Consider the following 12887-nt stretch of genomic DNA (forward strand, 5'->3'; position numbering starts at 1 on the left):
AAGCATTTCCATAATATAGTAGAATGAGGGGGAGGGGGGAATAATTTCACATGAAACTGCAAATTTTTTATATATGACTTGTTCTTCCTTTTAAATATATCATAATGGTTTCATGTAACTTTCTTTCCTCGCCCCACATTATGTCTCTTTAGAATCTAAGGCTCTTGAGAACAGAAACTTTTTTTTCCCCCTTTGTCTCCTAAGTGATTAACACAGTACCTGGCACATAACAATACTTAATAAATATTTGTTGATTGATTGATGAGCATATTGTGGTTGAATGTAAATTTGACATCTATTAAGAAATGACTAAAGATAATTGATAATGCATAAGTGGCACCCAGGAGAGCAAATTGGGCTAGATAGGGAGATAGATGATAGATTGTAGATAGATGGCAGATAAATGGATAGATACATGTATAGATATACATATTATAGATACATGATTGATAGATATGTTGATTGGTTGATCTAGATACCATCTGAATCAAATGCACAGTTACTGTTAAAATATAAAATTGTAGTAAATCAAGTGAACACGGTCATGTGATTTCATTCAGCACAGTTCAGCAGCATAAGTGGGAGAAAGGGTGACAGATAAATGTATTAATACAGGGTAGAGGTTTGGTAAGGTATGAAGATCAATAAAACAAGTAGACAAAGGATTAAAGATTACAAACATATTCAAGTGAAAAGTTCAATTGGTTAACATAGAGTAAGAATTGAGAAAGGAGGAAAATGAAACCAGAGTAAGTACTCAGGAGAATATTAAGTGATCATTGGTGAGGATGAATAATAGGCTTAGGAAGAGCACAAGGAAACCAAGGAGGGATACAAAAATAAAAGGTTGTGCTGAGACAAAAAAAAATCCCCAATTCTGAATCTGGAATGCCTGGGAATGATAATGAAATTTTGGCTTTGTGGTGCTGAGGTAGAGTGAATGATTAGTTCAGAAGGGAGTTAGGATATTGAAGAATTAGGAGGCCATTGTGTTTAAGGGGTGGTCAGCTTACATATTGAAGTTCCCTAGGATAAGAGTAGCAGTTGAAGTGAAGAGCAAGATTATAAGATAGGAATGGAACTCACTGAGAAAGAAAAGAAAATAAAGGGCTACAGATAATTGCCAGAAGGATCTGGATAAAGTTATAAATCTGGACATACTAAACTGAAAAGGAAAACAGGTTGTTGAGTTATATCAGTAGAGAAAAGATTTGGAAAGGAGAATGGAAAGTAGTGATGTTGACTTACTCCTTGTCCTGGTCCAAGTATAAAGAATGTATTCAATACAGAGAGAATGGCCAGGCATTTAATGTCTTCGTGGTAGATTTAGATTTCTGTGAGTGGAGAAGATGGAAGGAGAATGATAACAAGAGGTGAAAGATGAGGAAAATTTGTTAGCCATCAACTTTTCTGAGTCACCTGAATGATCTGAGACAGAATAAAAGTAAAAGAGAAAGTCACAAGATCAAAGAAAGAGGAAGGAAAAGTAAGACTGTGCCAAGGATCATGCTCTTCATTCATAAGTGATTATAAATAAAAGCAAATGTAATTTTATAGAATTCCCACATTATTAAAAAAAAAACCTTCCCTAATGTAATTATTTTACTTCTTACCACTATATTGTGCTGAAATGTGTTCATTTAAAAATTAAATAGAAAAAGGGACAACATACTAAAAAGCAGCTTAATATAGTAGAGTTAGAGTCAAGAACACCTGAGTTCAAGTCTTCTTTGACAAGTTCTGGCAAAATATATACATATATATATATATATATATATATATACACATCTTCATGTTTGTGTATATATATATATATATATATATATGCATATAACAATAAAGTAAAACATGCCAACCATAGTCATGCACATGTATGCACATACATAATGTACCTACACATATACAAATGTATGTGTACATATGCATACATATACATATATACCTCTATAACATCAAAATTTTTAAAATCTCATTCTTTAAAAGTGAGATTAAAATATTTTTATTTATTTGTTCATATATTTGTTTTTATTTTATATAATGTAAAGGCTTTAGTTAGAATTTCTTCTTATTGTATATGTTTGATTATTTTCTTTATTCATTGTTATTAAGTTAATGACTTAAAAGGTTGAAAAATATATAGACATAACTGCTTGATCCACAACTACTTCAAGACATGAAGACAGTTAATATATTTAATGATAATTTGTTTCTGTAGGGCTTCACAGCTTATTATATTTCTATGTAACTTTATTTCTTTTGATCCCATATTCTGAGGAATGTAAATACTGCTCTTTACCAGTGTACCTATATTGAAATGTTCTAGGTAAGATAACAAAGAGTACTCATTGAAAGAGCTTTTCTGATCATTGTCAATAACCATTTTTACCAATAATTTCTATAATTGATCTATGTGAAATCTGGCCAAAGATTAATTGGGACATACCTTTTTTTTATTATTATTTTACAGGATCCTGGTGACATATTCATTCTTTTGAAAGATGAAATAATTGGTGACAATATTGAAATAGAATTTGCTACAGAAAGCAAGTGTATTAGAACACAGCCACCTCTTTGGAGCAAGACAGTCAGGTGTATGAAAGCTTTAGGTAAGAGCCGGGTTTGTTTTGAGTTGGGGGAAGCATAATGAATAATAAACCTTAAACCTAATTTTCTTTTCAGTGATTTTGTATAGTTTCACTTCTCTCCATAACCTCAAAAAGTTCTTCCAGGTGTTTCCTGTATTTGAATTGTACCTACAAAGGCTGTTACTAATATTGATTTGAAAACACAAAGTCTTGTCATTTATGGAAAATTGGATTGCACTATTTTGTGCTTGTGTGGTGAAATGACAGCCAACATCTCCAATGACATTAAATAGATCCTTCTTGATTTAGTGCTTTTAATGTAGCTCAGCCATTAAATGTCAGGTTTAAATTATTGAATTTATTGCAATATTAGGATTAGTAGGATATATGGATTCTCTTTAAGAACTGATATATACTATTCTGTTTTTCAGTGGATATATTTTAATCATAGTTGACAACTTTTTCCTTGGCTTGAATTTGGATTCAATTCCAACTGTAGTTTACTCCTGATTTCCATATTGTATAAGTGAAGAAAATCATTATATTATCTGACTTTGCCTACAGCAAAATAAATCAAATAAAACTCTAGATGGAATGCTACCAAATATTTGGACTAATACCAAAATCTAAAATATTAACTCATAAATGGTCTCTTATAAATTTATGCTTAATTAGATTTTCAGTCTGTGAAGTTATCTTAAACACTAAATTATATTTGAAAACTTTATAACTTTGATCAACTAAAATGATCAACCATGATACCAGAAGATTTATAAGGAGCATTGCCCATTTCATGACAGAGTTCCATTTTTCTTTTTTCATTTCTTTTGTCCTTTCCTTGCTTCTTTCCTTTTTTCTTCCTTTTTTCTCTTTCTTTCCTTTTCCCTCTTTTCTTCCCTCTCTTTTCTTTTTTTCTTATCAGCAAATAAAAGGAGATGGGAGAGAGAAAAAGCATAGATATTTGATAATTGAAATGATAATAATAGTAGTTTTATATGAAATATTAAGAGGGAGAAAAAACAAACCACATAGAAAAATTTAAGGTTTACAAACACTTTGCAAGTTCTCTAGATATTGATTCTGTGCTACATTTGTAATATGCCATTTACTGACATCTTATGAAATTGGTACAGAAGGTAGAGTCTGCTTCAGGTAATTTTAAATTCCAGAAAGTACTAAAATTTTAAGATTTGAGAGAGATAGAGATAGAGACATAGAGAGAGATTAGGACTATATAATTAAATCTAAAACTCATCAGCATAGAAATAATAATTGAAACTAGATTCTGAGTATTAGTAAGAATACTAGGTGAGATTAATGAGCTAGTGGGTTAAAATAATATTTCTAGATGAAATATATATATTGGATCTAGAAACCCAACTTTGGCACTCATGTTCATGGAGGAGAATGGTGCAATATTAGAGAGAAAAAAATTAAAAAAAAAACAACATGTTTTTCAAATCCCAAACTTACAGATACCAGTTCACATTTTCTGATTTTAGGATTGACATTTTTGCATACTAGGAGGAAAATTATAGGATCTTCATGGATCATATAGATAGATAGATAGATAGCATCTATATATCTATATCTATATATTCTATTTATAATAATTTGGGATCCCTCTCCACTCTTATAACTATTTCTTCCATCTTTTTTTTTTTTTGACAGTTTCTTCTTGCCTGGCTTTTGGCTTTCCCCTTATCACATTTATCATTTTTTCTAAGACTCCTCCTTGACCTATAGTCCCATAAATGTAGGGGGTATCCAATTGTATCCATAATCCATTTTCTGCCACTTTTTATAGCTATACGTGGAAATATGGGTCTAACATCTAGAAGAGACTTCACTGTTGAAAGAAATTAAATTTAATTCAATAAACATTTATTAAATTCCTACCATATGTCAAGCACTTTGATCCCATTGAGCATATAAAGACAAAAACAAAAATGTTTTTGCTCTCAAGAAGTTTTGCAAGGGAGATCCGGGTGTTATCTACTTAAGAATGGTGGTTGAAATCTCAAGGGAGTGAATAAAAAAAGAAAAGGGATAAAGAACACCCACATTAGGGGATCTGAAGGAGAATGAGGAACCATCAAAGGTAGCCAGAGAGTGGTAGGAGAAAATGGTGATAATGCTGAGACATTTGCAAAGTGAAATGGGCGGTCTGAAAGAGTTCAAGTTGTTTGGTCTCCAAAGTCTTGGTGAAATAAGAAGCTTAGTCATCTGTTATAAGTACTAATTATGTGGGTGAAGTTGGAGGAAGGACATGAGAAAAGATTTTGAAAAAACTATGAGGAATGAGGTTTGTATATAGCAAGGAGAGAGTAGAAGGACTGTCAAACAGCATTGTAACATTGATGTAGATTGTTTAAGTTATGTAGCTCCTTTTGTCACAGACACTCTGAATATTTCCTCACCTTGCACTCAAATTCATATGTTGGGTCCCATGAGGATAGTTGTTAAGTTTTAGAGGTCCTCTTTGAGGACCATATACATGGGAAGAGCAGAATCAAACTTACTGTACAGTGGTAATGAGGCACATATATAGTATACACTATGGCAAAAGTAACTCACAAAAGCTGATACTGTGAGACCTGACATTTTCCTCATTGTATAGAACCCAAATGTTCTCACTTGGCTATAGTGTCACTTATGGATAGGTTACTCATCTAAGTTCCCAGAATCTACTCTTCTCCACACCTTTATCCCTACTAATAGTGCTATGTGGAGGTTTTCTTGGAGGGGGCAGCCTTAGTCTCAGTTGAAATAAATAAATTGCTCCAATAATTGCAGCCAGCTGCTAAAAATGCAAACGTTTATTTCTCCTTCCAAATTCAGCCCAGTTAGTTGAGGCCTATCTCTCTGCCTGGCTCCAAGAGATCTTGTAGCTTTGTCCTTGGCTTCTGCCTCTGCTTTCTTCAGCCTCCAGCCATCTCTGAATCGTGGCTTCTCAATCTCCAGTCTGTGGCAAGTAGTCTTTTCTTCCAGAGTGTTCTGTCTCAGAGCGCTGTTGATGTTCCAGAGAAATTCCTCTCTTGCTCCAAGAGCTTCCTTCATTTATGTGATCTCCCAAAGGTTAACTCCGCCTTCTGGAGGGAGAGGGATTCTGGGTTATTTCCCAGAGTGCTCTCTGGTCCTAAGGGAGGTGTGAATTCAGCTCTCATACTAGCCCTGAACTCTCGTGTGAACTCCATTGAGTACTTAGATACTTGAGCTCTCTAAAGGTGTGAACACAAGCATTGTTCAGTCAGTTCCACTTAGTATCTTGTTTCAAGTTCTGGCCGAAAATAACTCTTAAGATTAAATTAACTCCAATGTCTTTAACACTTTGTAAAGAAATGTCTTAACACTTTAGTAAAGATTCCAACAGTGCTAGTTGTAAGCTGGTTTCATTCTGTGCTGCAAGGGATCTCATTCCTTGAATCTACTTTCTCCCTTGAGAGACTGTATGTAACTCTGTCTGAACTGTGTGTTTCTATTCCCTTAGTTGTACCTCAAAATTCTTGAACCAATAAAGTCTTAAACAACTGGATAAGGCATCTTTCTCTGAGCAATATGCTGTTAGATATCATGACTGAATTGACAGTAAACTTGATTTGTTGGAGAATAAATCCTTACTCATTAAATTTAAGCAATAAATATATATCTAATATACCATGTTAAACCCTGAGGGAGATAATCTTTTCCTAAAATCAGCTTTTTGCTTCCTGCAAGGAACTTTTCTACAGAGCATTTCAAGGCTTGTACTTCCTAGCAACTGACTCTTGCACTACAGATGAAGCATCCTCTGGCAAAATTAATCTGTCTTTTCCTTTTAGCTACAATCATCTAGCCATTGTCATTCCATCCACTACAAGCACTAGGGTATTATCCTCTTTTGGGGGGATGGGACAGCTTCAGGTCATGCTGAGCTTTAGTGCTGGTAATAAAATCCTTATAAGACAATGCTAAAATTGTGTACTGTTATGTGCCTGTGCTCCCATCTTCTATATATGTCTATAGATGGCAGTAATGAACAAGATGGAAAAAAGATTGCATAGCCCCCAGGTGATAAGATGTCAGTGAGAGACAGTGATAAAGATATGATGCCAAAAAATTAATTAGCAGAATAGGACTTTCCCAGCCCTCTGACTATGTGAAATTCAAGAGATTGGAAGAAATAAATAGCTTCCTAATGAAAATGTTGAAAGGAACCTGATGATGTCTTAGGAAAGCCATGTTTCTATTAATGTGAGTTTGAGATAGGTGAACTGGACAGGAGCGAACTCTATACAGAGACTATACAGCAAAAAGCTTATTAGAAGGAGGATGTGCTTTCAAGGAAAATATTATCTCCCTCAGGGTTTAGCATGGTGTATTAGATATATATTTATTGCTTGAATTTCATGAGTAAGGACTTATTCTCTAACAAATCAAATTTACTGTCATCCAGAAAGAGATTCAAATAGCTACTCAGTGAATCACTAACTATATGATCTTCAAGTGACCTCATTCCTTTGAGTCTTGGTTTCTTCTTTTGTTAAATTAAGAGGGTTGGAGGAGATAATTTTTCAGATCCCTTCTAACTCAATATCTATGTTCCTATCCTTTCATCTCTGGCGGTCAGAGCAAAGGAAGAAGGAATAAGAAAGGCAGTGTGTTGAAGTGTGGAGAAAAGTGTGAGGAAGGGACCCTGCTATAATAGTTATTTGACTAGCTCTTGTTGTTTTCAGTAAGAGCCAAGAAGTATAATTTATGTTGTCCAGAGTAATCTTATGTTAATTTGTTGAGATATTCTGACATTTGAAGTGATATATTACACAATTTTTAAAAAGTTTCAATTGATTAGAGTTTTTCAAATCTATAAAAATAATTTTCTTTCCAAAGCAGGTACTCCTTCCTTCTCTACCTCATTTTGAGTATTCCTCTGGCTCTTCTTTTTGTTTCTGAAAACATATTTTACATCTTCATTGCTTGTGTATATATCTCTTGCGTTTTTGATGCTTTTTTTCTTTTTATTTCTTTAATATTTTATTTTCACCCAAATACATGTAAAACCATTTTTAATATTTTTGTTTTATTTGTTTATATTTTTTTAATTTTTTTAAATTTTGTTTTGTAAATTTGAGTTCCAATTCTCTCCTCAGTTCTTCCTTTCTATTAGTTCTTCCCTGAATGTCTACAAGAATGGCTGAGCCTCCACCATCCTAAAAACAAAATATTCCTCAAAACCAACCCCCCCAAAACCAACCCCAGAAAAGATTGCCTATTTTTATGTTTTCACTGAACATTCACTTTTGAATCTCTTTTAGTTAGATTTCTAACCCCAACATTCAAATAAAATTGCTCTTCACAAAGTTATCAGTATTTTCTTGACTGCTAAATTTAATGATGTTTTCTTCAATCTTCATACCTTTGACCTCACAGTTTTTTTTAAATGTTGATATTAGTCATCACCACCCCTTCTACATATGCACTTTTCCTATGTTTTTTTTTTAATTTATGGAACAAAACAAATATGTTTCTAACATAGTACAATAAAAAAGATTATTAAAAAAGAAGCTACAATTCTAGTATGCACAAATGGCTATTCATTTCAAATATACAACAAAATTATCAAGTAAATTTTTCCCCTTTTCCCTTTCCTTCTCCCCCCTCACCCTAGGATGGCTACTACTAGACATAGATAAGTATATCTATCTATCTCTATACACACATGTATGTATATACATATTCATGTATATGTATATACATATTTATATATTGTATATGTGTATACATGTGTGTAAAGTATACACACGTTTAGATATATTTTTGTTGTATATATTTATGTGTATGTACACACATATGTACAATTATTCTATATATATTTCTACTATTTGCTTCTTTCTCTGGATGTTGATAATTTCTTTTTTATATGTCTTTTATAGTTAATTTGGATATTTATAATAGCTAAAATAACATTCATTCAAAGTCATTATTAAAATAATACTGCTTTTTATAATTACATTTACAATATTACACTATACAATGTTCTCTTAGTTCTGCTTATTTTACTTTTCATTATTTAGTGCAAGTCTTTCAATGTTTTTTTTTTCTCTAAAATCGTTGAATTCATCATTTCTTATAGCACAGTAGTCTTCCATTATCATCTATCATAACTTGTTTAGTCATCCTCAATTGATGGGCATCCCTGTAATTTCTAGTTTTTGAAACCACAAATAGGACTGCTATAATCATTTTAGAATATAGAGATTCCTTTCCTTTTTCTCTAATTATCTTTGGAAATAGACCAATTAGTGGTATTTCTGGGTCAGAGGATACAGGCAGCTTAAAAACTCTTTGAGTATAATTTTATATTACCTCCAAAATGGTTGGATCACTTCATCATTCTATCAATAATGAATTAGTGTCCCAACTTTTCCACATCCTCCCCAGCATTTATCCCTTTCCCCTTCTAACAATATAGCCAGTCTGGCAGGTGTAAAATGTATCTCAAGGTTGTTTTAAATTGCACTTTTCTGATAAATAATGATGTAGATCATTTTTTTTCATATGTCTATAAATTGTTTTGATCTCTTCATTGGAAAGCAACAGTTCATATCATTTGACCATTTATCAGTTGGGGAATGAAAGATCTTTCTATATATTTGATATGAGACCCTTATCTAAAATTATATATGTTTTATTTGTACAAAAACTTTTTAAATTAAAAAAATTTAAATTACAAAATTATTCATTTTACACCTCCTTGTGCTCTCCATCTCTTGTTTATTCATAAGTCTCATAAGTAACATACTCTAAGTTCTTCTAAATTTCTTGAAAAATCTCTATATCTAGGCCATATTTCCATTTTAACTTTATCTTGGTAAATGGTGAAAGATTTTAGACTTGTCTAGAATCACATTTTTCCTTTATATACTTTTTCATTATTGACTTGATATTCTTCACTTTTTATTTTTCCAAATGATTTTTTTTCCAATTCATAAAACTTATCTTCCTAAGGAACAGTTCTGATCTTGCCATTCCTCTTTTTAGCCTCCAATCGATCTCTTTTGTCTCAAGGATAAAATATAACACGCAGTTTTTATGTCCATTCACAATGTAATACAATCTGCCTTTTCAACTTTCACTTTCCTCTCCTTTATACTTAGTGCTCTAGATAAATTGCATTATGAGATCATTCCATTTCCTACTTCCATCCATTTATACATTCATCCTTTCTGCTTAGAATGCATTCTTTCCTCATCTGCCTTCAGAATCCTTATTGCTAATCTCTTGAAGCCTTTTCTTAATCCCCAAATTGTTAATTCTTTCTCCTTCCTCAGATGACCTTGTATTCAATTAGCTGTGTATGAGTTTTACATGGCAGAGTATAAGCTCCTAAAGAAGAAAGATTTCTGTGGTTTTTGTCTTTATATGCACAGCAAAATGCCTTGCACATAGTACATATATGCTATATAAATTTTTGCTCAATTAGATTGAATAGACTATAAGAAACATTCTCAGGCAAGTCACATTTTATGTTAAAAATATGCAGAGATTCTGTTGATTTCTTTCAAAAAACAATTTTATTTAGCTGTAAAAATTTTTTCTGAATTTCATAATTTGGAGGAGGCATACCTAATAAAGAACAAACTCATGCTACTTTTTGAGGTATGACTCACATTTTTGAAGCCACATAGTTTCATTTCAGAATGAACATACAAAAACCAAGTATCTAAACAGAACAGATCCACATTGGTTCCCATAGAAACCAAAGGCAAAGAGATTAATGTTCACCAGATGGGACTGGGCTATATAATTGCTTCTCCCCCACCCCCAAAAGAAAGCAACTTCTCAGACAATGGCAATTCCAAAGAGCTTAAAACTACTTTTTAATTTTGCTTATTATGAAAATAAATATATCACTTTTTTAGAGATTAAAAAATAAAATGTCCAATTACCTGAGGATTTCTTTGAATTAAATTCTCAATGCTTAATTTCTTATCAGGTCATTTTCAGTGTGCAGGGACAGACCAAAAATTGTGGAGATAGAAAAAATACGATTGTTGTGAGATGATTTCTCCCTCATACAATCATAAAGTGTTATATTTAAAATGAAACTTAGAGATCATCTAATTCCCTGATTTTATAGTTGAAAAAAAATTGAAGTCCAGCAAATTAAAGTAATTTGGAGATACTAAAAGCCAAGATTTCTGAATTTCAATCCATTTTTTTTTCTATGCCTTCTCTATTAGCTTCCTTCCCTTGGAGTGTATGAGATTTCCTGGGAAATAAGATCATACACTTTAATTTAGAGCTTGAAGGAAATTTTGAAGACTGTCTCATTCATTTCCTCCCCATTTTGCAGATGAAGAAACTGAGAAACATTAAGGATAATTACTTCCTCAGTTGTCTCATCTTTTACTTCCTCCATTTTAGAAACTTCTATTCTCTATGACCATAACAATAGCACTAATTGTATTTCTCTAAAGTACTACTATTTGGCATACTTTGCCTGGTTATATAATTCTTGACATTATGGAATTGCCACAAATTGGCTCTTAATTTTATGATAACCACTGAATAGATTAAAACATTCCAACATAAAGAAATAATTTCAATGAGGATGTTGTTGTGAAAGACCATTACCATTGTGTTTTATTTTACAATCATATTTATATCTTAAAGTTTACTCATAATATTTTCCCCAACTTTCCTAGTGACAAGATCTATAATGTTGGGCTATTTGTATATACTATGTGTCCTAAGAAAATATTTTGGGTTGAAGAGTTGAGGTAGAAATAAATTGGTAATTTTCTGGGTCAATCCTGGTTCCTATTTTATTTTTTCTTTCACAAATACCATCTTGTCATATTATAATAATTCAAAAACTCCACTTCCACCAAGAAAACTAGCCTTACCAACTATCTCCATATTTATAATGCATTCTTTCTAGTCTTGGGGAAAAAAATGTCTTTAACCTTCAAAAGCATAGTGCCTAATCCATAGTAGGTGCTTAATAAAAGCTATTCAATTGATTCTTCAAAGTTTTCAAAGATTAACTTGTTGCTTCCATGCCCTGCTTATGATTACATGTTTAGCTTTAATGTAGTTATATTTGCTTACATGAATCAATTATGATATTTCTTCTCCCCATTCCCATTAAGTTCTTTATTTCTTGAAAATAGGAGTCATGGCATTTTATTTATTTTTTTAAACACCTGATGAACAGTGGATAGAGCCCCAGTCCTGAAGTCAGGAGGACCTGAGTTCAAATCTGGCCTTAGACACTTAATACTTCCAAGCTATGTGATGCCGGGCAAGTCACTTAATCTCAATTGCCTCAGCAAAATACCAAAAACAAAATAAACAAAATGCCCAATGGTCAATGGCATCCTGCTTTGCCTATTCATTATGTATCTCTTAAGAATTTTAGAATCAAGTATGATATGGGAGACACAGTCACAGTTCTATCCGTCGTGGCAAGTGCTCATAAGAGAAGGTGCTGTGCTCTATGAGCAAAGCAGAATTGAATTAGCTCAAAGGAAACACAAGATCAGCAAAATTCATATGGATTATTTGTGTTCAACCTGTGACAAGCTGTGACCAAGCTTGCGTTGGTTTGGTCGGACACACTGTAACTTGACTCTAACAGAGTGATGTCATTTTGGTCTTTTTTGAGAATTAAGGGCAACAATCACCATATATTGACTGATGAGGCTTATTGATTAATGAGGAATTCTGAGAGGAAGAAAAGAGATATTTATCCTTGATTCTCAATGGCATTGTTTCTCTTACAATCAGAACTTACCAAGTTCTTGTGGATTTTCCAGAGAATTATCATAAAGGAATCTTCAGTGCTTTTTGGAAAAGAGGCAAGATTAATACTTGCTCAAGAAGAGCTCTTGAATATGCCCTGAACTTTATCAAGTATAAGACTAACTCTGATGTTTTGTTGATTTACTTGCTTTCTAGACTGAGGGACAGTAATTTATCCAGTTCAAATAAATCTTTAGATGGTTTCAGGTTCTATTTAAAATAATTCCAATTGGAGCCTTTTCCATGAAAATGTTTGTTCATGATAATTCTTTCATGGAGACATTTAAAGTACTAAGGTGACTTGAACTCTGCTGGGGTGGCCTAGTAAGAAACATGGTATAGTTAGTGTTTCGCTAATACACCATACACCATACAGAAAGATTATATGCTACTGATATGAAGTAAATCATGCTTAAGGAGCAGGCATTAAGATAACTCTTCCCAAGGCTTGGCAATATAAGAAACTGGAATGTAATTTTGAAATTCCATTTGTCATTGCTCCTTGCAAAGACAATC

At 32.6% G+C, this 12887-nt stretch overlaps 1 protein-coding gene across 1 annotated transcript in view; it reads left to right on the forward strand.

Moving 5' to 3' along the window:
- The window catches only part of BANK1 (B cell scaffold protein with ankyrin repeats 1), a 185468-nt gene that overhangs the window by 109856 nt on the left and 62725 nt on the right, over positions 1–12887 (forward strand). Inside the window, exon 4 of the mRNA XM_031943850.1 lies at positions 2468–2606. Coding sequence (XP_031799710.1) covers positions 2468–2606 — 139 coding nt within the window. The remainder of the gene's footprint in view (positions 1–2467; positions 2607–12887) is intronic.

Source organism: Sarcophilus harrisii, chromosome 6 (assembly GCF_902635505.1).
Source record: "Sarcophilus harrisii chromosome 6, mSarHar1.11, whole genome shotgun sequence".
NCBI classification, from domain to species: Eukaryota; Metazoa; Chordata; class Mammalia; order Dasyuromorphia; family Dasyuridae; genus Sarcophilus; species Sarcophilus harrisii.